Below are 27,347 nucleotides of genomic sequence, written 5' to 3'. Positions count from 1 at the left end.
CTCCATTACATTCTCACAAACCTTGCCACACTTCTGACCCCCATTACACCCCCCCAATTCGGCCATACCTTTGACCCCCATTACACCCCCACACCTCTGACTCCATTACACCCCCACCAACTCTGCAACACCTCTGAACCCATTACACACCCCCAACTCGGCCATACTTCTGACCCCCATTACACCCCCACACCTCTGCCCCCATTACACCCCCTACCTATTCCACCACACCTCTGACCCCCATTACATCCCCACCAACTCTGCCACACCTCTGAACCCATTACACCCCCTACCTATTCTACCAAACTTCTGACCCCATTACAATCCTCAGCTGCTCCACCACACCCACATCCTTGACACTATTACACCCCCACTCCACCACACCTCTGAACCCATTACATCCCCACCAACTCTGCCACACCTCTGACCCCATTACATCCCCACCAACTCCACCACACCTCTGACCCCATTACATCCCCACCAACTCCACCACACCTCTGACTCCCATTACATCCCCACCACACCTCTGACCCCATTACATCCCCACCAACTCCACCACACCTCTGACCCCCATTACATCCCCACCAACTCTGCCACACCTCTGACCCCATTACATCCCCACCAACTCCGCCACACCTCTGAACCCATTACATCTCCACCAACTCTGCCACACCTCTGACCCCCATTACATCCCCACCAACTCCGCCACACCTCTGACCCCCATTACATGCCCACCAACTCCGCCACACCTCTGACCCCCATTACATCCCCACCAACTCCGCCACACCTCTGAACCAATTACATCCCCACCAACTCCGCCACACCTCTGACTCCCATTACATCCCCACCAACTCCGCCACCCCTCTGACCCCCATTACATCCCCACCAACTCTGCCACACCTCTGACCCCCATTACATCCCCACCAACTCTGCCACACCTCTGACCCCCATTACATCCCCACCAACTCCGCCACACCTCTGACTCCCATTACATCCCCACCAACTCCGCCACACCCCTGACTCCCATTACATCCCCACCAACTCTGCCACACCTCTGACCCCCATTACATCCCCACCAACTCTGCCACACCTCTGACTCCCATTACATCCCCACCAACTCCGCCACACCTCTGACCCCCATTATATCCCCACCAACTCCGCCACACCTCTGACTCCCATTACACCCCCCACCAACTCCGCCACACCTCTGACCCCCATTACATCCCCACCAACTCCGCCACACCTCTGACCCCCATTACATCCCCACCAACTCTGCCACACCTCTGACTCCCATTACATCCCCACCAACTCCGCCACACCTCTGACCCCCATTACATCCCCACCAACTCCGCCACACCTCTGACTCCCATTACATCCCCACTAACTCTGCCACACCTCTGACCCCCATTACATCCCCACCAACTCCGCCAAACCTCTGACTCCCATTACATCCCCACCAACTCCGCCACACCTCTGACCCCCATTACATGCCCACCAACTCCGCCACACCTCTGACCCCCATTACATGCCCACCAACTCCGCCACACCTCTGACTCCCATTACATCCCCACCAACTCCGCCACACCTCTGACCCCCATTACATCCCCACCAACTCTCCCACACCTCTGAACCGATTACACCCCCAACTCCAACAACACCCCTGACCACATTAAACACCCCACCCATTCTATCACTTCTGACCCCATTATAATCCCCACTCACACCACTCCCTAACTCCATTACCCCCCCCCCCACTCACTTCACCACAACCACCCCCTCCACACACCCCCTAACTCCACCACACCTGTGACTCCATTATACCTTCTCCATACCCCAACCCTATACACACTGTACCCCCAGACCATGGCTTACTGTTCCCCCTGATCTTTTCCTTCCAGTCTGGGGACGTGGCTGCACCACCAAAGAAAAATGTGAAAAAGAAAAGAAGAAAAACCTGAAAGGGACGCTGCGCATCACAGTAGAGTGCTGCCAGGAGCCCCTGTGCAACCCCTGAGAGCGCCACCAGGAGGAGAGAGAGAGAAATGTCACCAATGCAAATATTCAATAAACTCAGATTAAAGAACTTCTGTGTCCAAAAATCAGTCATTGTCATCCAGACATCAAATATATGTAATAGTATGATACTGTGCAGAGTCCATACATACAGAATAAGAACAGATACCGAGAATTACACCCAGCATACAGGACAGGAGAAGTGGTACTGTGCAGAGTCCATACATACAGAATAAGAACAGATACTGAGAATTACACCCAGCATACAGGACAGGGGAAGTAGTACTGTGCAGTGTCTCTAGACTTAGTAAGGTAATAAGGGGGAGGGGCATTCAAATAGTATTTTGTATTTCTTGCAGGACACAGGAATTCACATACAGTTGGGTTTTGCTGCCACCCACAGGAGGATTGAACATTGGCAGCCCAGAATAGTCCCTCCTCTTCCCAGCATGGCCCAGTTCATACAAAGCAGTGCTGAGAGCAGGAGTGATCAATGTAGAGGATTTTACAGCCAGAAGAAGTATTTTCCCCTTGGAAATCACCTGAGGGAACAAAAGTCAAATGGGAAGTGGATGAGGCCCATCCCCAATACCACATAGGGAAACCTGCCAACATGACCAGAGGGTCAACACAGAGAATCAGCCTGAATCCCAAGGCCTAGAAGGTCACTACTAGTAGAATGACTCTACATGGAAAGAACACCCCGCCTCAATCAGCAATAAGGGGATTAATGGTAAAATCCTAAATAAAATGGTGGTGAAGACCCACAACTTGTGGTCAAAAATTGGAGGGGGTTGTCCTCATTTTAGGGGTTGTCCTCATTTTGTCCTCATCCTGTAGGCACCTGGGATCTATCAGATGCAGGGGAGAAAGTCCAGCTAGCTTAGTCTACATGGAAAGGCCCAAAGACCTTGTACCACGGATCCTCGGCACAGACAACTCCATGACTAAAGAGGTTGTGTGGCCCAACAACCATTCCTGCTTATGAGGCGAGACCTACCAAGGAAAAACCTGTATTAGCAAGGTCACCACAGCCTACCAGTGGCCTGAAGTGGGTTCTGAGTCCCTCAGAGAACTCGGGGGGGGGTCATTCCTACAAAATCAATGTAACTGAAATGGTTGGGGCACGAGAAGCACATCCAAAAGGGTAGGCAGGAATGAAGGCAAGACCTAGCCTAGAATCATCAGAGAGAAGGGAGCAAATGCATCCTTCAGAACAGAATAAGGGTGTCACGGGGACACTCCACAAGGATTCTGCTGACAAATCCCCTTGCCTAACTCTGACCTCAGGCTATAGGCCTAAAAACGTTCCTGCCCCCCCCCCCCCCCCCGTTCTGAGGGACCCTCGTAGAGAGATTGCAGATCCACCAAGGAGAGAGAACCCATCCCCAGGTGGACAGGTCCGACAAAGTCATCAAGAAATAGGTTAGGAAGTCCATGGCAGAGTGGCAGAGGATACCTGCAGGAGGAAACCAGTGTGTTCCATCTGCTGGAAATCCAGGGAAGGATCTTCACCTGATATGCAGGATCTGGGGCATGTCTATGTGTGTGTGAACCTCAGTCCAAAGGCTGTAGTGGAGAAGAAACAATTTACAAGGCATTTTCATGAGGGAAACAGGGTGAGGTTGAGATTCCTGGCATCTCCTAGTAAAGAGGTCTCCAAACTTTCTAAACAATGGACCAGTTTACCGTTCTTCAGGCTTTAGGGGGGCCGGACTGTGGCCATTGGGAGTTGAAAAGACCCCGATGCCAGCAGGAAAAAACAAAACCTTCTAACTGGCGTCATTGGGAAGAATTGGGCCCCAATGATGGTGTCAGTGGGGGAAATGTGCCCAATCAATAGTGTCATTGGGCACAAAATTGTCAGTATCATTCTGCCATTGGGAGGAATTGTGCCCCATCTTTGGTGTGTTTAAGAATTGTGCTCCTTCACTGCTCTGAATGGGGGGGGGTTATGCTCCATTGTATCAGTGGATAAATTCGTGTCCCAAGGGCCAAATAAAAGCAAGCAAAGGGCCACAGGCTGGAGGCCACTGTTCTAGTACATGGACCAGACTATCTACTCTATCTCAGGAAGGACTCCCAACTCTTGGTGGTGAAGGCAAGACCATACCAGCAAATCTCGTGTTCTGAAGAGCCAGGCAGCAGCTCTGGGGATGGCGGCTCTCAAATGTGCGAAGCCTCTTAGATACAGTGGGGAAAAGAATGATTTACTCGCCTGCAGATTGTGTAAGTTTGCCAACTTACAAAGAAATGGCGGTGTATAATTTTTATCATCGGTGTATTTTATATGATAGAGACAGAATATCAACCAAAAATCCAGAAAAAACACATGATAGAAATGTTATAAATGGAGTTGCAGTTCAATTTTTGCGTTTAAAGGGTAGGAGGAGAGATTTGGGAGTCTTTCAGACCCCCGATCACTCCATAAAGGAGGACCTGTCATGTTGTATTCATATCCCAAGGAATGTTTACATTTAAAAATGATCAAAAAACATTTTTTTTTTTTGAAGGGAAAGTATGAAAATTAAAAAAATAAATGTTTTTTAACGTGCCCCTCATCCCTGCGCACAGTAGTGAATGCATACGTAGGTCACGCCCACATACAGTTAGGTCCACATATATTTGGTCACAGGCACAATTTTCATACTTTTGGCTCTGGATGCCACCAGAATAAAATGAATGTGAGGTGCAGACTTTCAGCTTCAATTCAAGGGGTGGAACATAAATAATCAGGTACAAATTTTAGGAACTGCAACCATTTTGATACACAGCCCCTCCCCCCCCCCCCCCCATTTTCAGGGGCTCAAATGTAATTGGACAAATGAATAGAATGATAAATAAAATGTTCATTTGTAATATTTTGTTGGGAATCCTTTACTGGCAATGACTGGACTCCATGGATAATACCTGGGACCGGCTTTCCTCCTTTCTGATGCTTTGCCTGGCTCTACCTGCAGCTCTCTTCAGCTGTTCTCTGTTTGTGGCTCTTTCTGCCTTTAGTTTTGCCATCAGTAAGTGAAATGCTCGGTTGGGATGAGATCAGGTGATGGACTCGGCCATTGCTGAATATTTCACTTCTTTTTCTTCAGAAGCTTCTGGGTTGCTTTTGCAGTGTGTTTTGGGTCATTGTACTGTGAAGTGCCGTCCAATCACCTTTGCTGCATTTGGCTGAATCTGGGCTGACCGTATATCTCCAAACAGTGCAGAATTCATCCGACTGCTTCTGTCCCATCATCAATAACCACCAATAACCCAGTGCCACTGGAAGCCATGCATGCCCATCACCCTGCTCCCACCATGTGTTACGGATGTGCTTTGGATCATGAGCCGTTTCAAGTCTTCTCCACACTTCTTTCCTCCCCTCATTCTGCTACAGATTAATCTTGGTTTTATCCGTCCAAAGAATGATTTTCCAGAACTGTTTCGGCTTTTTTTTTTTAGATGTCTTTTTGGCAAAGTCTAATCTGGCTTTTCTATTATTCAGGCTTATGAATGGTTTGTACCTTGTGGTGAGCTCTCTGTATTTTCTCTCATGAGGTCTTCTCTTGATTGTAGACTTTGACAATGATACGCCCACCTCCTGGGGAGAGTCCTTCACTTGTCTGGATGGTGTGAATGGTGACAATGATACGTCCCCCTCCTGGAGAGTGTCCTTCACTTGTGTGGATGGTGTGTATGGTGACAATGATACGCCCACCTCCTGGGGAGTGTCCTTCACTTGTGTGGATGTTGTGAGTGGTGACAATGATACGTCCCCCTCCTGGAGAGTGTCCTTCACTTGTGTGGATGGTGTGAATGGTGACAATGATACGTCCCCCTCCTGGAGAGTGTCCTTCACTTGTCTGGATGGTGTGTATGGTGACAATGATACGCCCACCTCCTGGGGAGTGTCCTTCACTTGTGTGGATGTTGTGAGTGGTGACAATGATACGTCCCCCTCCTGGAGAGTGTCCTTCACTTGTGTGGATGGTGTGAATGGTGACAATGATACGTCCCCCTCCTGGAGAGTGTCCTTCACTTGTGTGGATGGTGTGTATGGTGACAATGATACGCCCACCTCCTGGGGAGAGTCCTTCACTTGTCTGGATGGTGTGAATGGTGACAATGATACGTCCCCCTCCTGGAGAGTGTCCTTCACTTGTGTGGATGGTGTGAATGGTGACAATGATACGTCCACCTCCTGGAGAGTATCATTCACTTGTCTGGATGGTGTGAATGGTAACAATGATACGTCCACCTCCTGGAGAGTGTCCTTCACTTGTCTGGATGGTGTGAATGGTAACAATGATACGTCCACCTCCTGGCGAGTGTCCTTCACTTGTCTGGATGGTGTGAATGGTAACAATGATACGTCCACCTCCTGGAGAGTGTCCTTCACTTGTCTGGATGGTGTGAATGGTGACAATGATACGTCCCCCTCCTGGAGAGTGTCCTTCACTTGTCTGGATGGTGTGAATGGTGACAATGATACGTCCCCCTCCTGGAGAGTGTCCTTCACTTGTCTGGATGTTGTGAATGGGATTTCCTATACCATAGAGAGGATCCTGCCATCATCCACCACTGTTGTCTTCCATGGACGTCCAGCCCTTTATGTTGCTGAGCTCACTGGTGCCTTCTTCTTTCCTCACAATGTACCAAAATCTTTATTTGGCTCCTCCTAATGTTGCTGCCATCTCTATGATGGATTGGTTTAGTTTGAACCCTTACAATGTCCCCTTCCACTTGCATGGACAGCTCAACGCATGATGGAGGTTCACAGCAATAGATTCCAAATGCAAAAAACACACTTATTTCTTCATCCATTAAGCAGGTAAAAGGTCTGGAGATGATTCTAAGGAAGGAGAAGCCCACACCTGGCCATGAAACCGCTTTTCATTCAGTTGTCCAATTACTTTTGGTCCCTTAAAAAAAAAAATAAAAAAAAGGGGGGGGGGGGGCTTATTGCTAAAAGCTGTTATTCCTAAACCCTTCCTCCGATTTGGATGTACAAACCCTCAAATTACACGTGAGAGTGCGCACTTCCCCCCGTAACTATTATAGAACTATAGCTTGAATATGTTTTGGTAAATACCTGAATAAAAAAAATAAAATTGTGCCAGTGTCTAAATATATATATATATATACACACACAGTGCCTTGCGAAAGTATTCGGCCCCCTTGAACTTTTTGACCTTTTGCCACATTTCAGGCTTTAAACATAAAGATATAAAACTGTAATTTTTTGTGAAGAATCAACAACAAGTGGGACACAATCATGAAGTGGAACGGAATTTATTGGATATTTCAAACTTTTTTAACAAATAAAAAAACTGAAAAATTGGGCGTGCAAAATTATTCAGCCCCCTTAAGTTAATACTTTGTAGCGCCACCTTTTGCTGCGATTACAGCTGTAAGTCGCTTGGGGTATGTCTCTATCAGTTTTGCACATCGAGAGACTGAAAGTTTTGCCCATTCCTCCTTGCATAACAGCTCGAGTTCAGTGAGGTTGGATGGAGAGCGTTTGTGAACAGCAGTTTTCAGTTCTTTCCACAGATTCTCGATTGGATTCAGGTCTGGACTTTGACTTGGCCATTCTAACACCTGGATATGTTTATTTGTGAACCATTCCATTGTAGATTTTGCTTTATGTTTTGGATCATTGTCTTGTTGGAAGACAAATCTCCGTCCCAGTCTCAGGTCTTTTGCAGACTCCATCAGGTTTTCTTCCAGAATGGTCCTGTATTTGGCTCCATCCATCTTCCCATCAATTTTAACCATCTTCCCTGTCCCTGCTGAAGAAAAGCAGGCCCAAACCATGATACTGCCACCACCATGTATAACAGTGGGGATGGTGTGTTCAGGGTGATGAGCTGTGTTGCTTTTATAACGTTTTGCATTGTTGCCAAAAAGTTTGATTTTGGTTTCATCTGAGCAGAGCCCCTTCTTCCACATGTTTGGTGTCTCCCAGGTGGCTTGTGGGAAACTTTAAACAACACTTTTTATGGATATCTTTAAGAAATGTCTTTCTTCTTGCCACTCTTCCATAAAGGGCAGATTTGTGCAGTATACGACTGATTGTTGTCCTATGGACAGAGTCTCCCACCTCAGCTGTAGATCTCTGCAGTTCATCCAGAGTGATCATGGGCCTCTTGGCTGCATCTCTGATCAGTCTTCTCCTTGTATGAGCTGAAAGTTTAGAGGGACGGCCAGGTCTTCGTAGATTTGCAGTGGTCTGATACTCCTTCCATTTCAATATTATCGCTTGCACAGTGTTCCTTGGAATGTTTAAAGCTTGGGAAATCTTTTTGTATCCAAATCCGGCTTTAAACTTCTCCACAACAGTATCTCAGACCTGCCTGGTGTGTTCCTTGTTCTTCATGATGCTCTCTGCGCTTTAAACGGACCTCTGAGACTATCACAGTGCAGGTGCATTTATACGGAGACTTGATTACACACAGGTGGATTCTATTTATCATCATTAGTCATTTAGGTCAACATTGGATCATTCAGAGATCCTCACTGAACTTCTGGAGAGAGTTTGCTGCACTGAAAGTAAAGGGGCTGAATAATTTTGCACGCCCAATTTTTCAGTTTTTTTATTTGTTAACAAAGTTTGAAATATCCAATAAATTTCACTCCACTTCATGATTGTGTCCCACTTGTTGTTGATTCTTCACAAAAAAATTACAGTTTTATATCTTTATGTTTGAAGCCTGAAATGTGGCAAAAGGTCGAAAAGTTCAAGGGGGCTGAATACTTTCGCAAGGCACTGTATCATGTGTTTGATTTTTACATGGGGATTTTCAGAATAGGCCTGGGTGGCAGGTGGTGAGTGGCAGGTGGTAGGTGGCTAAGCTGTAAAACCTCACCTACAGGTGAAAGACACAAACCCTGGAACTTGGCAAAGCTGGATTCGGACAGATCTTTCAGGTGTTCGGTCCTTGGGAAGGTGCTGACTACAAGGTTCAGGAGTGTCCTATGGAGATACCAGTAAGGAGTGTGACACGGAGGAACCCGCTCCATATTAAAGTAGGGTGGTGACTGGTGGTCCCAGATGACGAGAAGCTTCCTCTGGAGAAGGGGGACACTCGGGTTTTGTGTATGATGAATAATGGATTTTTTAGGCCGCAGACGAGCTGAATACAAGGGGAGGGTTACTAAGGCGGGCCTCCGCACACAGCCAACCATTGGCTCTTTGTACCCTCAGAGATAAAAAGGAAAAAATAGAAAAGTTCAATGAAAGTTTTATTACAAAACGTCGGAGACACACACACCGGAGTCCGTCTCTCCCCACCACACACACCGGAGTCCGTCTCTCCCCACCATATCACGCATGGAGTCTCTGGATAGGAGGCCTTTGTCAGACAGCAAAGGCTTCTGGGAAGATCGGGGGAGCTCATATAACAGTCCAGGCCTGCCACCAGGGGGCGCTGATGCAGCGAGGTATAAAGCCGCGGCACGTTCTTCACACATACAGATCGAAGTCTATCCGCTGAGAGTTGTAGAATTGTCCACCGCTGATCCGCCGGCAGTAGACTCCATCCGCAAAGTATCCCTGGTCCACCCATTCCTGGGGAGAAGAAGGACAATACCATGAGGGGTGGGGGTAGATGGCGGGGGGGCGGGGGGGAGGGGAGGGCGTGTCTTACCTGCATCTGTGTGCTGGTGAAGGGTCCATACAGCTCAGCGCTGTCCTTGTTCTCCCATCGGTACTCCCACAGAACCTCCTCGATATTCGGGGACTCTAGAGAGAAGAAAGGAGGAGATTTAATGATGGCGGACCTAGGAACTGCCCTTCCCCCGTCTGCCAACCCCATGCTGGGCATTACCTTCCTTCTTCTCCAGCTTCTCCTCATCCACCTCATCAGCGAACATGTCCAGGGAGGGCGGGGCAGTCATTCCTCGCAGTCGGAAGGCCAGCTTCTCATAGGTGTCCTGATACACTTCATAGACTCCTAGCGCCACCATCTGGTCAGCCAGAGAGATGAGCTGATCCAGAGGCTCCACCTCCTTCTCCGCCTCCTCCTGCTTCTGTCCGTCCTCCTCTCCCTCCATCCTTTCCTCTTCTCCTTCCACCGGGGACGGCGTTTTCATCTCCCGGGACTCGGATTTCTCTCTCCTGCCTCGCCGGACCCTCGGCGCTTTCTTCCCGCCACATCCTAAACGCCGGATGCCCTTCGCCACCGTCTCCCCCGGCAACAAGAACTTCAAGATCTCCTCCAATAACGTCTTCATCTCCAGGGGAGCCCGACCCTCATCATTGTCCGAATCCTCACCCTCACCAGAGCCAGGAAGAGGCACCGCGCGCTCCTTAATCTGAACCTGCCAGAGGAAGATGGGGGTGAGAGGAGTGACAATGGAGGGGGGCAGGAGGGGTAACAGACAGAGGGCAGGGGGGAGGGTAAGAAGAGGGAGACACAGAGGAAGATGGGGGTGAGGAGTGACAATGGAGGGGGGCAGGAGGGGTAACAGACAGAGGGCAGGGGGGAGGGTAAGAAGAGGGAGACACAGAGGAAGATGGGGGTGAGGAGTGACAATGGAGGGGGCAGGAGGGGTAACAGACAGAGCAGAGGGGGGGGGGTAAGAAGAGGGAGACACAGAGGAAGATGGGGGTGAGGAGTGAGGAGGAGGGGGCAGGAGGGGTAACAGACAGAGCAGAGGGGGGGGGGGTAAGAAGAGGGAGACACAGAGGAAGATGGGGGTGAGGAGTGAGGAGGAGGGGGGCAGGAGGGGTAACAGACAGAGCGGGGGGGGGGGGAGGGTAAGAAGAGGGAGACACAGGGGAGGATGGAAGGCTGGGGGAGGAAAGGCAAGGGGGACACAGAGGAGAGGAGCAGGCTGGGTGATGGGGGGGGGGTAGAGAGAAGGGGACATAGGACGGTAGGCTTGGGGGAGGGGTGGGGAAATGGAGGACCAGACAGATGGTGGGGGGGGGGGGGGAACCAGACAGATGGGCGGTTAGATATCACATGGTAGACCTGCCCCTCACCCAATCAATGTTGTCCAGCCAGTGGTCTCGGATCTGGGCCTCCTTCTTCAGGAAATAATTGCCCTCAGAGTCAAAGTGCCCCTCCTCCATCTCTTCTTTCAGGTTGAAGGGTGTGATCTGCACTCCCCCTTCTGACTCCAGGGTGGCGTTCTCCTGACCTGAAACACAAATGGTGGCATCCAGGTGACACCCAGCCATGTACAGCGCCCCCAACTGCGCACTACAGAGACCGCATGACGACTAAGGAAAACCCGCCCCTTCCTCTGACCAACCCTGCCCCCTCCCTTCAGCCGTCTCACCCCTCCCTCTGACCACTCCGCCCCCTCCCTTTAGCCACCCCGCCCCTCCATCTGCCTTCTCACCACCCCACCCCATTCCTCTAATTACCCCCGCCATCTAACCACCCCCTGACAATCCCCATCCCAACCACCCCTGCACCCTTCCTCTAATCACCCCCTCCCTCTGACCACCCCACCCCCTTCCTACAATTACCCCCACCATCTAACCACCCCCAACCCCTTCCTCTAGCTACTCTGCCCTCCCCCTTCCTATAACCCCAACCTCTTCCTCTGACTACTGCACCCCCTTGCTCTAATCACTCCAACCTTTTCCTCTGACCCCCCTGCCCCTTGCTCCGACCCCACCATGGCCTCTACTTTTGACCACGCCCCCTTCCTATAACCCCACCCCTTCCTCTGACTTTACCTTCCACATCCTCCGGGGCCAGCATGTTGTATTTGGCTGAATCTCCGAACCCGTCCTCTTCATCCTCCTCATCGCTGTCCAGAGAATGCTTCTCCTTAAATCGGCTGCCGGGACCGCCCACCACCTCCGGGAACTGCAAAAAAAGGGGACGGTCACTGAGGGTCCTACCCTCCTCCTACTCCCCCCACCACCTCCGGGAACTGCAAGGAACGGGGACGGTCACTGAGGGTCCTACCCTCCTCCTACTGTCCCTCCCCCCCACCACCTCCGGGAACTGCAAGGAACGGGGACGGTCACTGAGGGTCCTACCCTCCTCCTACTGTCCCTCCCCCCCACCACCTCCGGGAACTGCAAGGAACGGGGACGGTCACTGAGGGTCCTACCCTCCTCCTACTCCCCCCACCGCCTCCGGGAACTGCAAGGAAAGGGGACGGTCACTGAGGGTCCTACCCTCCTCCTACTCCCCCCACCGCCTCCGGGAACTGCAAGGAACGGGGACGGTCACTGAGGGTCCTACCCTCCTCCTACTGTCCCTCCCCCCCACCACCTCCGGGAACTGCAAGGAACGGGGACGGTCACTGAGGGTCCTACCCTCCTCCTACTGTCCCCCCCCCCCACCGCCTCCGGGAACTGCAAGGAAAGGGGACGGTCACTGAGGGTCCTACCCTCCTCCTACTGTCCCTCCCCCCCACCACCTCCGGGAACTGCAAGGAACGGGGACGGTCACTGAGGGTCCTACCCTCCTCCTACTGTCCCTCCCCCCCACCACCTCCGGGAACTGCAAGGAACGGGGACGGTCACTGAGGGTCCTACCCTCCTCCTACTGTCCCCCCCCCCACCGCCTCCGGGAACTGCAAGGAAAGGGGACGGTCACTGAGGGTCCTACCCTCCTCCTACTGTCCCTCCCCCCACCACCTCCGGGAACTGCAAGGAACGGGGACGGTCAATGAGGGTCCTACCCTCCTCCTACTGTCCCTCCCCCCACCACCTCCGGGAACTGCAAGGAAAGGGGACGGTCACTGAGGGTCCTACCCTCCTCCTACTCCCCCCACCACCTCTGGGAACTGCAAGGAACGGGGACGGTCACTGAGGGTCCTACCCTCCTCCTACTGTCCCCCCCCCCCACCGCCTCCGGGAACTGCAAGGAAAGGGGACGGTCACTGAGGGTCCTACCCTCCTCCTACTGTCCCTCCCCCCCACCACCTCCGGGAACTGCAAGGAACGGGGACGGTCACTGAGGGTCCTACCCTCCTCCTACTGTCCCTCCCCCCCACCACCTCCGGGAACTGCAAGGAACGGGGACGGTCACTGAGGGTCCTACCCTCCTCCTACTGTCCCCCCCCCACCGCCTCCGGGAACTGCAAGGAAAGGGGACGGTCACTGAGGGTCCTACCCTCCTCCTACTGTCCCTCCCCCCCACCACCTCCGGGAACTGCAAGGAACGGGGACGGTCAATGAGGGTCCTACCCTCCTCCTACTGTCCCTCCCCCCACCACCTCCGGGAACTGCAAGGAAAGGGGACGGTCACTGAGGGTCCTACCCTCCTCCTACTCCCCCCACCACCTCTGGGAACTGCAAGGAACGGGGACGGTCACTGAGGGTCCTACCCTCCTCCTACTGTCCCCCCCCCCCACCGCCTCCGGGAACTGCAAGGAAAGGGGACGGTCACTGAGGGTCCTACCCTCCTCCTACTCCCCCCACCGCCTCCGGGAACTGCAAGGAAAGGGGACGGTCACTGAGGGTCCTACCCTCCTCCTACTGTCCCCACCACCTCCGGGAACTGCAAGGAAAGGGGACGGTCACTGAGGGTCCTACCCTCCTCCTACTGTCCCTCCCCCCACCACCTCCGGGAACTGCAAGGAAAGGGGACGGTCACTGAGGGTCCTACCCTCCTCCTACTCCCCCCACCACCTCTGGGAACTGCAAGGAAAGGGGACGGTCACTGAGGGTCCTACCCTCCTCCTACTCCCCCCACCACCTCCGGGAACTGCAAGGAAAGGGGACGGTCACTGAGGGTCCTACCCTCCTCCTCCTATGGAATATATATATATATGCTGCCCCTCCCCCCGGTGTTCGGAGTATATAGATGGTAATAATACAATTCCGGCTCTCAGACTAAGACTGTACAGGACGGTACATGAACCCTGAATTCTCATGGGGGGAGCGGGACAATGAGAGCCCACATGAACCCCGACTTCTCATAGGGGGAGCGGGACAATGAGGGCCCACATGAACCCCGACTTCTCATAGGGGGAGCGGGACAATGAGAGCCCACATGAACCCCGACTTCTCATAGGGGGAGCGGGACAATGAGAGCCCACATGAACCCCGACTTCTCATAGGGGGAGCGGGACAATGAGAGCCCACATGAACCCCGACTTCTCATAGGGGGAGCGGGACAATGAGAGCCCACATGAACCCCGAATTCTCATAGGGGGAGCGGGACAATGAGGGCCCACATGAACCCCGACTTCTCATAGGGGGAGTGGGACAATGAGAGCCCACATGAACCCCGACTTCTCATAGGGGGAGTGGGACAATGAGGGCCCACATGAACCCCGACTTCTCATAGGGGGAGTGGGACAATGAGAGCCCACATGAACCCCGAATTCTCATAGGGGGAGTGGGACAATGAGGGCCCACATGAACCCCGAATTCTCATAGAATGAGTGGGACAATGAGGGCCCACATGAACCCCGACTTCTCATAGGGGGAGCGGGACAATGAGGGCCCACATGAACCCCGAATTCTCATAGGGGGAGCGGGACAATGAGGGCCCACATGAACCCCGAATTCTCATAGGGGGAGCGGGACAATGAGGGCCCACATGAACCCCGACTTCTCATAGGGGGAGCGGGACAACGAGGGCCCACATGAACCATGAACCCCGACTTCTCATAGGGGGAGCGGGACAATGAGAGCCCACATGAACCCCGAATTCTCATAGGGGGAGCGGGACAATGAGAGCCCACATGAACCCCGAATTCTCATAGGGGGAGCGGGACAATGAGAGCCCACATGAACCCCGAATTCTCATAGGGGGAGTGGGACAATGAGGGCCCACATGAACCCCGAATTCTCATAGAGGGAGTGGGACAATGAGGGCCCACATGAACCCCGACTTCTCATAGGGGGAGCGGGACAATGAGGGCCCACATGAACCCCGAATTCTCATAGGGGGAGCGGGACAATGAGGGCCCACATGAACCCCGAATTCTCATAGGGGGAGCGGGACAATGAGGGCCCACATGAACCCCGACTTCTCATAGGGGGAGCGGGACAACGAGGGCCCACATGAACCATGAACCCCGACTTCTCATAGGGGGAGCGGGACAATGAGAGCCCACATGAGCCCCGAATTCTCATAGGGGGAGCGGGACAATGAGAGCCCACATGAACCCCGAATTCTCATAGGGGGAGCGGGACAATGAGAGCCCACATGAACCCCGAATTCTCATAGGGGGAGTGGGACATGGGAGGTGCTGCACTAATCCTACATCAGCCCCAAACATCAGCTCCTCTGTATGAGATCAACACCATCCTACAATCCCTACTACTCCCCCCAACCCCAACTACTCCCTACAACTCCCATCAACCCCAAATCTAACTGCTCCGTTGCACTCATACATACGTGGGTTACTAGATTTTTTGGCATCCATCCCAAACAAAATAGAAAAAAACCTGGAAAAGCCACCTGGGGGGGGGGGGGGGGGGGGGGGGGAAGAATTTTCAGAAAAACGGGGGAGGGGGAAAACAGCAGACTGGTATGAACTGGTGTGAACTGGTAAATAAGTTAGAAGACCTTCAATGGATCAATACTGATGGATGAACTAGGGCTGGGTGATAAATCGATAACGATATGTATCGCGATAGACACGTGATCGATAGCAATAAAAAAATTGTACGATAAAACGTTCGATATGAAGTACTATTTTTTTTTTTTCAAACTCGGTTTTTGTACAATTGTTTTTTTCGCCTTTTTCCGCTTGTGCAGCCCCCGCGTAACTACACACCGAGCGGCTCCACCCAGCTCGTAGTCCGCCGCACAGGAACCGAACTCCCCAGTAACGGACCGCCGCCGCGCCTGGATGTGACGTCAGCTGCCAGGAGAGGAAGTGGGCGGTGCGTCTGTACAGGCCAGGGGCTGTGATAGGATAGATACCTATCCAATCACAGCCCCTGTACAGACGCACCGCCCGCAGCTGACGTCACATCCGTCAGACACACATATACAGAGCTTCTCCTCCTCAGTCCTCCCTCCCCGCCCGGCCCTAGGATGAACAGACAATGGACACCGGAGGAAACGGATTGAGATGACAAAATGTTGGATCCTCAACAAACCCAACTTTAAATAATTCTTCCTCAGGGGATGTATTGGTCCACAATTCTGTTGAGGAGTATATATATATATACCCACATGTATAGGAAAAGTATATCAGTGGTGAACTGTAAACCTTTATTTATAATCCAAGGAATCCCGGGTGTGTTGGGGGGGGGGGGGAATGGAGGGATCAGTGTGGGGGAGGGGATGGAGGGATCAGTGTGGGGGGAGGGGATGGAGGGATCAGTGTGGGGGGAGGGGATGGAGGGATCACTGTGTGGGGGGAGGGGATGGGAGGGATCAGTGTGGGGGGGGGGGATGGAGGATCACTGTGGGGGGGGGGGATGGAGGATCACTGTGGGGGGGGGGGATGGAGGATCACTGTGGGGGGGGGGATGGAGGGATCAGTGTGGGGAGGGGATGGAGGGATCAGTGTGGGGGGGGGATGGAGGGATCAGTGTGGGGGGGGGGGGGATGGAGGGATCAGTGTGGGGGGGGATGGAGGGATCACTGTGTGGGGGGGGATGGAGGGATCACTGTGGGGGGGGGGGGATGGAGGGATCACTGTGGGGAGGGGATGGAGGGATCAGTGTGGGGGGGGGGGGATGGAGGGATCACTGTGGGGGGGGGATGGAGGGATCACTGTGTGGGGGGGGATGGAGGGATCACTGTGGGGGGGGGGGGATGGAGGGATCACTGTGGGGGGGGGGGGATGGAGGGATCACTGTGGGGGGGGGGGGATGGAGGGATCACTGTGGGGGGGGGGATGGAGGGATCACTGTGGGGGGGGGGATGGAGGGATCACTGTGGGGGGGGGGATGGAGGGATCACTGTGGGGGGGGGGATGGAGGGATCACTGTGGGGGGGGGGGATGGAGGGATCACTGTGGGGGGGGGGGATGGAGGGATCACTGTGGGGGGGGGGATGGAGGGATCACTGTGGGGGGGGGGGATGGAGGGATCAGTGGGGGGGGGGGGATGGAGGGATCAGTGGGGGGGGGGGGATGGAGGGATCAGTGGGGGGGGGGGATGGAGGGATCACTGTGTGGGGGGGGATGGAGGGATCACTGTGGGGGGGGGGGGATGGAGGGATCACTGTGGGGGGGGGGGATGGAGGGATCACTGTGGGGGGGGGATGGAGGGATCACTGTGGGGGGGGGGGATGGAGGGATCACTGTGGGGGGGGGGATGGAGGGATCACTGTGGGGGGGGGGGGATGGAGGGATCACTGTGGGGGGGGGGGGATGGAGGGATCACTGTGGGGGGGGGGGATGGAGGGATCACTGTGGGGGGGGGGGATGGAGGGATCACTGTGGGGGGGGGGGATGGAGGGATCACTGTGGGGGGGGGGGATGGAGGGATCACTGTGGGGGGGGGGGGGATGGAGGGAGGGGGGGGATGGAGGGATCACTGTGGGGGGGGGGGGGATGGAGGGATCACTGTGGGGGGGGGGGATGGAGGGATCACTGTGGGGGGGGATGGAGGGATCACTGTGGGGGGGGGGGATGGAGGGATCACTGTGGGGGGGGGGGGGGTGGAGGGATCACTGTGGGGGGGGGGGTGGAGGGATCACTGTGGGGGGGGGGGATGGAGGGATCACTGTGGGGGGGGGGGGATGGAGGGATCACTGTGGGGGGGGGGGATGGAGGGATCACTGTGGGGGGGGGGATGGAGGGATCAGTGGGGGGGGGATGGAGGGATCAGTGGGGGGGGGGATGGAGGGATCAGTGGGGGGGGGATGGAGGGATCAGTGTGGGGGGGGGGATGGAGGGATCAGTGTGGGGGGGGGATGGAGGGATCAGTGTGGGGGGGGGATGGAGGGATCAGTGTGGGGGGGGGATGGAGGGATCAGTGTGGGGGGGGATGGAGGGATCAGTGTGGGGGGGGGATGGAGGGATCAGTGTGGGGGGGGGGGGATGGAGGGATCAGTGTGGGGGGGGGGGGGATGGAGGGATCAGTGTGGGGGGGGGGGGGATGGAGGGATCAGTGTGGGGGGGGGATGGAGGGATCAGTGTGGGGGGGGGATGGAGGGATCAGTGTGGGGGGGGGATGGAGGGATCAGTGTGGGGGGGGGGATGGAGGGATCAGTGTGGGGGGGGGGATGGAGGGATCAGTGTGGGGGGGGGGGGGAAATGGAGGGATCAGTGTGGGGGGGGGGGGGGAAATGGAGGGATCAGTGTGGGGGGGGGGGATGGAGGGATCAGTGTGGGGGGGGGGGATGGAGGGATCAGTGTGGGGGGGGGGGGTGGAGGGATCAGTGTGGGGGGGGGATGGAGGGATCAGTGTGGGGGGGGGGGGATGGAGGGATCAGTGTGGGGGGGGGGATGGAGGGATCAGTGTGGGGGGGGGGGGATGGAGGGATCAGTGTGGGGGGGGGGGGGATGGAGGGATCAGTGTGGGGGGGGGGGGATGGAGGGATCAGTGTGGGGGGGGGGATGGAGGGATCAGTGTGGGGGGGGGGGATGGAGGGATCAGTGTGGGGGGGGGATGGAGGGATCAGTGTGGGGGGGGATGGAGGGATCAGTGTGGGGGGGGGGGGGATGGAGGGATCAGTGTGGGGGGGGGGGGATGGAGGGATCAGTGTGGGGGGGGGGGGGATGGAGGGATCAGTGGGGGGGGGGGGGGGATGGAGGGATCAGTGTGGGGGGGGGGGGGATGGAGGGATCAGTGTGGGGGGGGGGGATGGAGGGATCAGTGTGGGGGGGGGGGGATGGAGGGATCAGTGTGGGGGGAGGGGATGGAGGGATCAGTGTGGGGGGAGGGGATGGAGGGATCAGTGTGGGGGGAGGGGATGGAGGGATCAGTGTGGGGGGAGGGGATGGAGGGATCAGTGTGGGGGAGGGGATGGAGGGATCAGTGTGGGGGGGGGGATGGAGGGATCAGTGTGGGGGGGGGATGGAGGGATCAGTGTGGGGGGGGGATGGAGGGATCAGTGGGGGGGAGGGGATGGAGGGATCAGTGTGGGGGGAGGGGATGGAGGGATCACTGTGGGGGGAGGGGATGGAGGGATCACTGTGGGGGGGGATGGAGGGATCACTGTGGGGGGGATGGAGGGATCAGTGTGGGGGGGGGGATGGAGGGATCAGTGTGGGGGAGGGGATGGAGGGATCAGTGTGGGGGGGGGATGGAGGGATCAGTGTGGGGGGGGATGGAGGGATCAGTGTGGGGGGGGGGGGATGGAGGGATCAGTGTGGGGGGGATGGAGGGATCAGTGTGGGGGGGGGATGGAGGGATCAGTGTGGGGGGAGGGGATGGAGGGATCAGTGTGGGGGGGGGATGGAGGGATCAGTGTGGGGGGAGGGGATGGAGGGATCAGTGTGGGGGGGGATGGAGGGATCAGTGTGGGGGGGGATGGAGGGATCAGTGTGGGGGGGGGGATGGAGGGATCAGTGTGGGGGGGATGGAGGGATCAGTGTGGGGGGAGGGGATGGAGGGATCAGTGTGGGGGGGGGATGGAGGGATCAGTGTGGGGGAGGGGATGGAGGGATCAGTGTGGGGGGGGGATGGAGGGATCAGTGTGGGGGGGGGGATGGAGGGATCAGTGTGGGGGGGGGGATGGAGGGATCAGTGTGGGGGGAGGGGATGGAGGGATCAGTGTGGGGGGAGGGGATGGAGGGATCAGTGTGGGGGGAGGGGATGGAGGGATCAGTGTGGGGGGAGGGGATGGAGGGATCAGTGTGGGGGGAGGGGATGGAGGGATCAGTGTGGGGGGAGGGGATGGAGGGATCAGTGTGGGGGGAGGGGATGGAGGGATCAGTGTGGGGGGAGGGGATGGAGGGATCAGTGTGGGGGGAGGGGATGGAGGGATCAGTGTGGGGGGAGGGGATGGAGGGATCAGTGTGGGGGGGGGGATGGAGGGATCAGTGTGGGGGGGGGGATGGAGGGATCAGTGTGGGGGGGGGGGGTGGAGGGATCAGTGTGGGGGGGGATGGAGGGATCAGTGTGGGGGGAGGGGATGGAGGGATCAGTGTGGGGGGGGGGATGGAGGGATCAGTGTGGGGGGAGGGGATGGAGGGATCAGTGTGGGGGGGGGGATGGAGGGATCAGTGTGGGGGGGGGGATGGAGGGATCACTGTGTGGGGGGGGGGGATGGAGGGATCACTGTGTGGGGGGGGGGATGGAGGGATCACTGTGGGGGGGGGGGATGGAGGGATCACTGTGGGGGGGGGGGGATGGAGGGATCACTGTGGGGGGGGGGGGATGGAGGGATCACTGTGGGGGGGGGGGGATGGAGGGATCACTGTGGGGGGGGGGGATGGAGGGATCACTGTGGGGGGGGGGGGATGGAGGGATCACTGTGGGGGGGGGGGATGGAGGGATCACTGTGGGGGGGGGGATGGAGGGATCACTGTGGGGGGGGGATGGAGGGATCACTGTGGGGGGGGGGATGGAGGGATCACTGTGTGGGGGGGGGATGGAGGGATCACTGTGGGGGGGGGGATGGAGGGATCACTGTGGGGGGGGGGGATGGAGGGATCACTGTGGGGGGGGGGGGATGGAGGGATCACTGTGGGGGGGGGGGGATGGAGGGATCACTGTGGGGGGGGGGGGGATGGAGGGATCACTGTGGGGGGGGGGGGATGGAGGGATCACTGTGGGGGGGGGGGGGATGGAGGGATCACTGTGGGGGGGGGGATGGAGGGATCACTGTGGGGGGGGGGATGGAGGGATCACTGTGGGGGGGGGGATGGAGGGATCACTGTGGGGGGGGGGATGGAGGGATCACTGTGGGGGGGGGGGATGGAGGGATCACTGTGGGGGGGGGGATGGAGGGATCACTGTGGGGGGGGGGATGGAGGGATCACTGTGGGGGGGGGGGGGATGGAGGGATCACTGTGGGGGGGGGGGGATGGAGGGATCACTGTGGGGGGGGGGATGGAGGGATCACTGTGGGGGGGGGGGAATGGAGGGATCACTGTGGGGGGGGGGGAATGGAGGGATCACTGTGGGGGGGGGGGAATGGAGGGATCAGTGTGGGGGGGGGGGATGGAGGGATCAGTGTGGGGGGGGGGATGGAGGGATCAGTATGGGGGGGGGTCAGTATAGGCCTGTGGTAGGGATCGGTAGTAGGGATCAGTAGGGATCGCGCCCTCTCTATACCCGGGTTTCCGGTTTCTCACCGTCCTCTTGGCGGAGCTCCGCCCCGTTTCTTCCTCTTCTCCCTCCTCCTCCTCCAGGAAGGTCACCCGCCTCTTCATCCTCTCCGGTTATCTCCGCTGCACGGTGTTCGGCTCACACTGATGACGTCAACCCGCCACCGGCTCTTCTACGTCATGTACAGCGGAGGGGGCGTGGTCTGCATGCTTCATCCGGTGTTGCTATTTTGAAGAGTAAGGTGACGTAAGTGGGCGGTACTCGATCTAAAACCAATGGCAGAGCGCCGTGTGTGTGACATCATCTATATAATATTGGTGCAGAGACCGCACGTGACCCGGATATAGTCATGTGTCACAGATCAACCAATCACACCCCAGAGATATATATATATATATATATATATATAAACTCTCAATAAAAAATGTATATATACATAAGAAGAAGGACAAGAAATCGAGACCTAATAGGGGCAATCAATACAAAACCCATGGGGGAGACCAAGATGGAGACCAGAGAGAGAGGAGACCAAGATGGAGACCAGAGAGAGAGAGGAGACCAAGATGGAGACCAGAGAGAGAGGAGGCCAAGATGGAGACCAGAGAGAGAGGAGGCCAAGATGGAGACCAGAGAGAGAGGAGGCCAAGATGGAGACCAGAGAGAGAGAGGAGACCAAGATGGAGACTAGAGAGAGAGGAGGCCAAGATGGAGACCAGAGAGAGAGAGGAGACCAAGATGGAGACCAGAGAGAGAGAGGAGACCAAGATGGAGACCAGAGAGAGAGGAGGCCAAGATGGAGACCAGAGAGAGAGGAGGCCAAGATGGAGACCAGAGAGAGAGAGGAGACCAAGATGGAGACCAGAGAGAGAGAGGAGACCAAGATGGAGACCAGAGAGAGAGAAGGCCAAGATGGAGACCAGAGAGAGAGGAGGCCAAGATGGAGACCAGAGAGAGAGGAGGCCAAGATGGAGACTAGAGAGAGAGGAGGCCAAGATGGAGACCAGAGAGAGGAGACCAAGATGGAGACTAGAGAGAGAGGAGGCCAGGATGGAGACCAGAGAGAGAGGAGACCAAGATGGAGACTAGAGAGAGATGAGGCCAGGATGCAGACTAGAGAGAGAGGAAAACAAGATAGAGGCTAGAGAGAGGAAGCCAAGATGGAGACTAGAGAGAGAGGAGGCCAGGATGCACACTAGAGAGAGAGGAGGCCAAGATAGAGGCTAGAGAGAGGAGGCCAAGATGGAGACCAGAGAGAGAGGAGGCCAGGATGGAGACTAGAGCAAGAGGAGGCCAGGATGGAGACTAACGAGACCCTTGCTCGCTCGCTTCCGCTCTCCCGACACTCCTCTGCTACTAGTGAGTCAGCTTGCAGTTCGCTCAACCAAGGCTCCGGGATCCGAACTACAGCTATGTGCCGTTCGGAATGCATTAGAACAAACACCAGGCAGGCTGTATGTAAGTTCAAACAGGAAGACATTTATTGGAAGTACACAACACACTTTTATACAGAATTTGGAACATCCCACCCCCAATAACCGCTTTCCTATTGGTCAATTGTAATGTACATGTAGTCCTCCTGCAGGTCCTCCTTAGCCATGCAAATGAGGACTTGAAAATGAGTCAGCAGGGATTGGCCCGATAGCTTGATTAGAAGGACTGCCATGTGTAATGAGACAGAATACCCATGGGGCAATCAATGTACACAATAGCTAGACACAGAACAATGGAGCCGTCTGGAGCCTTAAGACAGGGCAGAAGACCCCCCACTGTGTAACAGATTTCAAGGAGGAACACTTACGTATTCCAAGGTTAATGACAATACTTCCCCTGGGAAACAGTCCAACAGCCACAGTGGGACCCGCACGGGTCAACTCGAGGATGTTGGAAAAGTAGTCTTAAGGTTCCAGGTCTGTCTGCCGGGATAACCCCTCCGCATTCCCATTTTGAGGCCCTGGCCGATATTGTATGGTGAAATTGTATGGTTGCAAAGCCAGGCTCCACCGTAGTAATCGCCCGTTCTCTCCCGCCACCCGGTTAAGCCATATCAAGGGATGGTGGTCCGTCATGACGGTAAAAGAGCATCCATACACGTAGGGCTGCAATTTCTTTAAAGCCCAGACTAAGGCCAAACACTCTTTTTCCACGGCAGCATATCCAACTTCACGGGGTAACAACTTGCGGCTTAGATACGCCTCCGGGTGCTCTTTCCCATCCTCACCAACTTGGCTTAGTACAGCTCCCAGTCCGAACATGGAGGCATCTGGGTCCCCATAGGAGTGGAGTTGCCTTGAAGTTGGCTGTGACGTCTGGTGGTCACGGCCATGGCGGCCTCTGGGGCATACGAGGAAGTTAAATGGCCCAAATCGTTCCCCAAAAGTACTTCTGCGGGTAACTCGCGTAGTAATCCCACTCGCACATGTCGCTCCCCTGAGCCCCAATCCAAGAGGACTTGGGCGGTGGATAAACGTAGCACCTTGCCCCCTGCTACCCTGACTGCAACAGTCAGGCCGGTCCGGGCTGACTGGGGAATCATGTGAGGCTGGATGAGGGTAATCGTAGCCCCGGAATCGCGGAGTCCCTGGGTTGGCTGCCCATTAACCCATACTGCCTGGCGATAGTGCTGCCGATTATCTCCGGCAGCAGCTTGGATAGGATCCGCTTCGAAAAGTTCGCCGCACTCTTCCTGAACATCTCGATGGTTGGGCTCATTCTGGAAGCAATGAGCTGCTGGTCTGGATGGATGATTAGTCTCTCGATACCTCGTGGATTGGGTAGGGCAATATCGTTGCAGATGACCGGTTCGGTTACAGGTATAGCACTTAGGTCCGGTAGGAGGGTTGGGTCGGGCTGGGGGTCTTGAGGCAGACCACTGAGGTACTGAAGTCGGCTTAGAGGCTGGTAAACTGGGTCGAGATAGTGGATAGCGCTTGTTTTCGCCTGACCTTCGAGAGTCCAGATATTCATCGGCCAGAGTAGCCGCTTGCTGTACCGTCTGTGGTTGTTTATCTCGCACCCAATCCCGTACTACCGGAGGGGTGTGGTTAAAGAACTGTTCTAATAGTACCAGCTGGGTGATGTCCTCTATGGTATGAGCGTGGCTTCCCTGGAACCAGCTCTTAAGGTTCCGCTGCAGACGATGTGCCCACTCCACGTATGTTGTGTTGGTTTGTTTCCGGGATTCTCTAAACTTAATCCGGCTGGCTTCGGGTGTAATGGCAAATCGGGCTAGCAAAGCTTCTTTTACCCGGTCATAGTTTTTAGCGTCTTCGTCCTCCAGGACCCGATATGCATCCACCGCTCTGCCAGTTAAATTACTCGCCAGTAAGACGACCCAATCTTGGGACAGTACTTCATGTATCTGGCATAGTCTCTCAAAGTCCTGCAGGAATGCGTCAATTTCCTCCTCTCCTTCCTTAAATAGTTTGAACGCCCGAAAGGGCAACTTACGGAAAGTCGCTGCATCTTTAGGCGTTTTCTCCGATTGCCGTATTTCTGCCATTCTCTGCTCATGTTGCCGCTCTCGTTCCCTCTCTTGTCGCTCATCCTGCAGCTGGATGTCTCTAATGGCATTCTGTATGGCGGTCTCTGATGGGTTAGCACCATATAATGCCAACCGCTCTCGAACTCGTTACTGAAACAAGTCTTCAACTGACCGGGGTCCTGCATCACCATCCCTCTTATCCATCTCGGCTAGCTCACTGATCCGGGTGGCCTTGTTCTTTGTCCCACTGGTCCCTCCGCGGCTCTCATGTAAGTCTTTCAGCGTGGCTCTCCTGCATGCTGCATAGCTGGTCATTGACTGTGGTGGTTTTTGGAGTGTCCCAGTAACTGGAGAGCAAATCCCACCGCTGCCAACCAATGTGACGAGACCCTTGCTCGCTCGCTTCTGCTCTCCCGACACTCCTCTGCTACTAGCGAGTCAGCTTGCAGATCGCAACGTCTGATGGTTCGGTCAACCAAGGATCCGGGATCCGAACTACAGCTATGTGCCGTTCGGAATCCATTAGAACAAACACCAGGCAGGCTGTATGTAAGTTCAAACAGGAAGACATTTATTGGAAGTACACAACACACTTTTAAACAGAATTTGGAACATCCCGCCCCCAACAACCGCTTTCCCATTGATCAATTGTAAAGTTCATGTAGTCCTCCTTCAGGTCCTCCTTAGCCATGCAAATAAGGACTTGAAAATGAGTCAGCAGGGATTGGTCGGATAGCTTGATTAGAAGGACTGTTCTGTGTAATGAGGCAGAAACCCCCAGGGGGAAATCAATGTACACAATAGCCAGACACAGAACAATGGAGCCGTCTGGAGCCTTAAGACAGGGCAGAAGACCCCCCACTGTGTAACAGATTTCAAGGAGGAACACTTCCGTATTCCAAGGTTCACCGATACCCCGCTCACTGACAACCTGCTCACTGACACTCCGCTCACTGAAACCCCGCTCACTGACAACCTGCTCATCGATACCCCGCTCACTGACAACCTTCTCACTGACAACCTTCTCACCGATACCCTTCTCACTGACACCCCGCTCACTGACAACCTGCTCACTGACAACCCTCTCACTGACACCCTGCTGACACCCCGCTCACTGACACTCCGCTCACTGACACTCCGCTCACTGACACTCCGCTCACTGACAACCTGCTCATCGATACCCCGCTCACTGACAACCTTCTCACCGATACCCTTCTCACTGACACCCTGCTCACTGACACCCCGCTCACTGACAACCCGCTCACTGACAACCCGCTCACCGACACCCCGCTCACTGACAACCCACTCACTGACAACCCACTCACTGACACCCCGCTCACTGACACTCCGCTCACTGACACTCCGCTCACTGACACCCCGCTCACTGACAACCTGCTCATCGATACCCCGCTCACTGACACCCTGCTCACTGACAACCTTCTCACTGACAACCTTCTCACTGACACCCCGCTCACTGACAACCTGCTCACTGACACCCCGCTCACTGACACCCCGCTCACTGACAACCTTCTCACCGATACCCTTCTCACTGACACCCCGCTCACTGACAACCTGCTCACTGACAACCCTCTCACTGACACCCTGCTGACACCCCGCTCACTGACACTCCGCTCACTGACACCCCGCTCACTGACAACCTGCTCATCGATACCCCGCTCACTGACAACCTTCTCACTGACACCCTTCTCACTGACACCCCGCTCACTGACAACCTTCTCACTGACAACCTGCTCACTGACACTCCGCTCACTGACAACCTTCTCACTGACACCCTGCTCACTGACAACCTTCTCACTGACACCCCGCTCACTGACAACCTGCTCACCAACACCCCACTCACTGACAACCTTCTCACTGACACCCCGCTCACTGACAACCTGCTCACCAACACCCCACTCACTGACAACCTTCTCACTGACAACCTTCTCACTGACACCCCGCTCACTGACAACCTGCTCACCAACACCCCGCTCACTGACAACCTTCTCACTGACATCCCGCTCACTGACACCCCGCTCACTGAAAACCTTCTCACTGACAACCTTCTCACTGACACCCCGCTCACTGACAACCTTCTCACTGACAACCTTCTCACTGACACCCCGCTCACTGACAACCTGCTCACCAACACCCCGCTCACTGACAACCTTCTCACTGACATCCCGCTCACTGACACCCCGCTCACTGAAAACCTTCTCACTGACACCCCGCTCACTGACAACCTTCTCACTGACACCCTGCTCACTGACAACCTTCTCACTGACACCCCGCTCACTGACAACCTGCTCACTGACACCCCGCTCACTGACATCCCGCTCACTGAAAACCTTCTGACTGACACCCCGCTCACTGACAACCTTCTCACCGACACCCCGCTCACTGACAACCTTCTCACTGACACTTCTGGATTTTTCTTGGTATTGTATAGAATTGAATATTGGAATGTAGGAGGGAATCCAGAGGATGGACATGACACCAGAACACCTCTCTCTATATGATAACATCACACGCAAGGATTGTGATTGGATCCTCACTCTCTAACCTCATACATATATATATATATATAAAGTGGAGAGGGGGATGGGCAGAGAAATGGGAAGTGAGTGAGATCACTCTGAGACAGCTTCTGCATTTATTGAGACACCCAACAGACCGGAGACTGGACTACAACCCCCAGAGTGCTCTGTTACCCATGTGTGTCCAACAGGTGAGAGCTCAGACACACCCACACCTGGAGGAGAC

The 27,347-nt window shown here is 55.4% G+C and overlaps 1 protein-coding gene across 1 annotated transcript; it reads right to left on the bottom strand.

The window, feature by feature from the left end:
- Positions 1 to 9,268: 9,268 nt before the first annotated feature.
- On the bottom strand, positions 9,269 to 21,302 carry CD2BP2 (CD2 cytoplasmic tail binding protein 2). Its single transcript, XM_082261971.1, has 6 exons — positions 21,130 to 21,302; positions 11,690 to 11,822; positions 10,985 to 11,142; positions 9,825 to 10,317; positions 9,645 to 9,739; positions 9,269 to 9,565 (listed from the first exon to the last, which is right to left on the bottom strand). Exons 1-6 carry the CDS (start codon positions 21,205 to 21,207, stop codon positions 9,461 to 9,463), a joined length of 1,062 nt encoding a protein of 353 aa, XP_082118097.1. The 5' UTR covers positions 21,208 to 21,302; the 3' UTR covers positions 9,269 to 9,460.
- Positions 21,303 to 27,347: the final 6,045 nt, after the last annotated feature.

This window comes from Pelophylax lessonae, assembly GCF_965119305.1.
Source record: "Pelophylax lessonae genome assembly, chromosome: 6".
Taxonomy (NCBI): domain Eukaryota; kingdom Metazoa; phylum Chordata; class Amphibia; order Anura; family Ranidae; genus Pelophylax; species Pelophylax lessonae.
This window is presented reverse-complemented; position numbering and strand designations above follow the sequence as displayed.

Excerpts from the sequence above, each read along its gene's own strand:
- CD2BP2 (XM_082261971.1), bottom strand. The coding sequence starts at position 21,207 with ATGAAGAGGCGGGTGACCTTCCTGGAGGAGGAGGAGGGAGAAGAGGAA. Across the intron at positions 10,318-10,984 it reads GGCTGGACAACATTGATTGG|GTTCAGATTAAGGAGCGCGC; the intron begins GTGAGGGGCAGG and ends TTCCTCTGGCAG. Across the intron at positions 9,566-9,644 it reads TCACCAGCACACAGATGCAG|GAATGGGTGGACCAGGGATA; the intron begins GTAAGACACGCC and ends TCTTCTCCCCAG.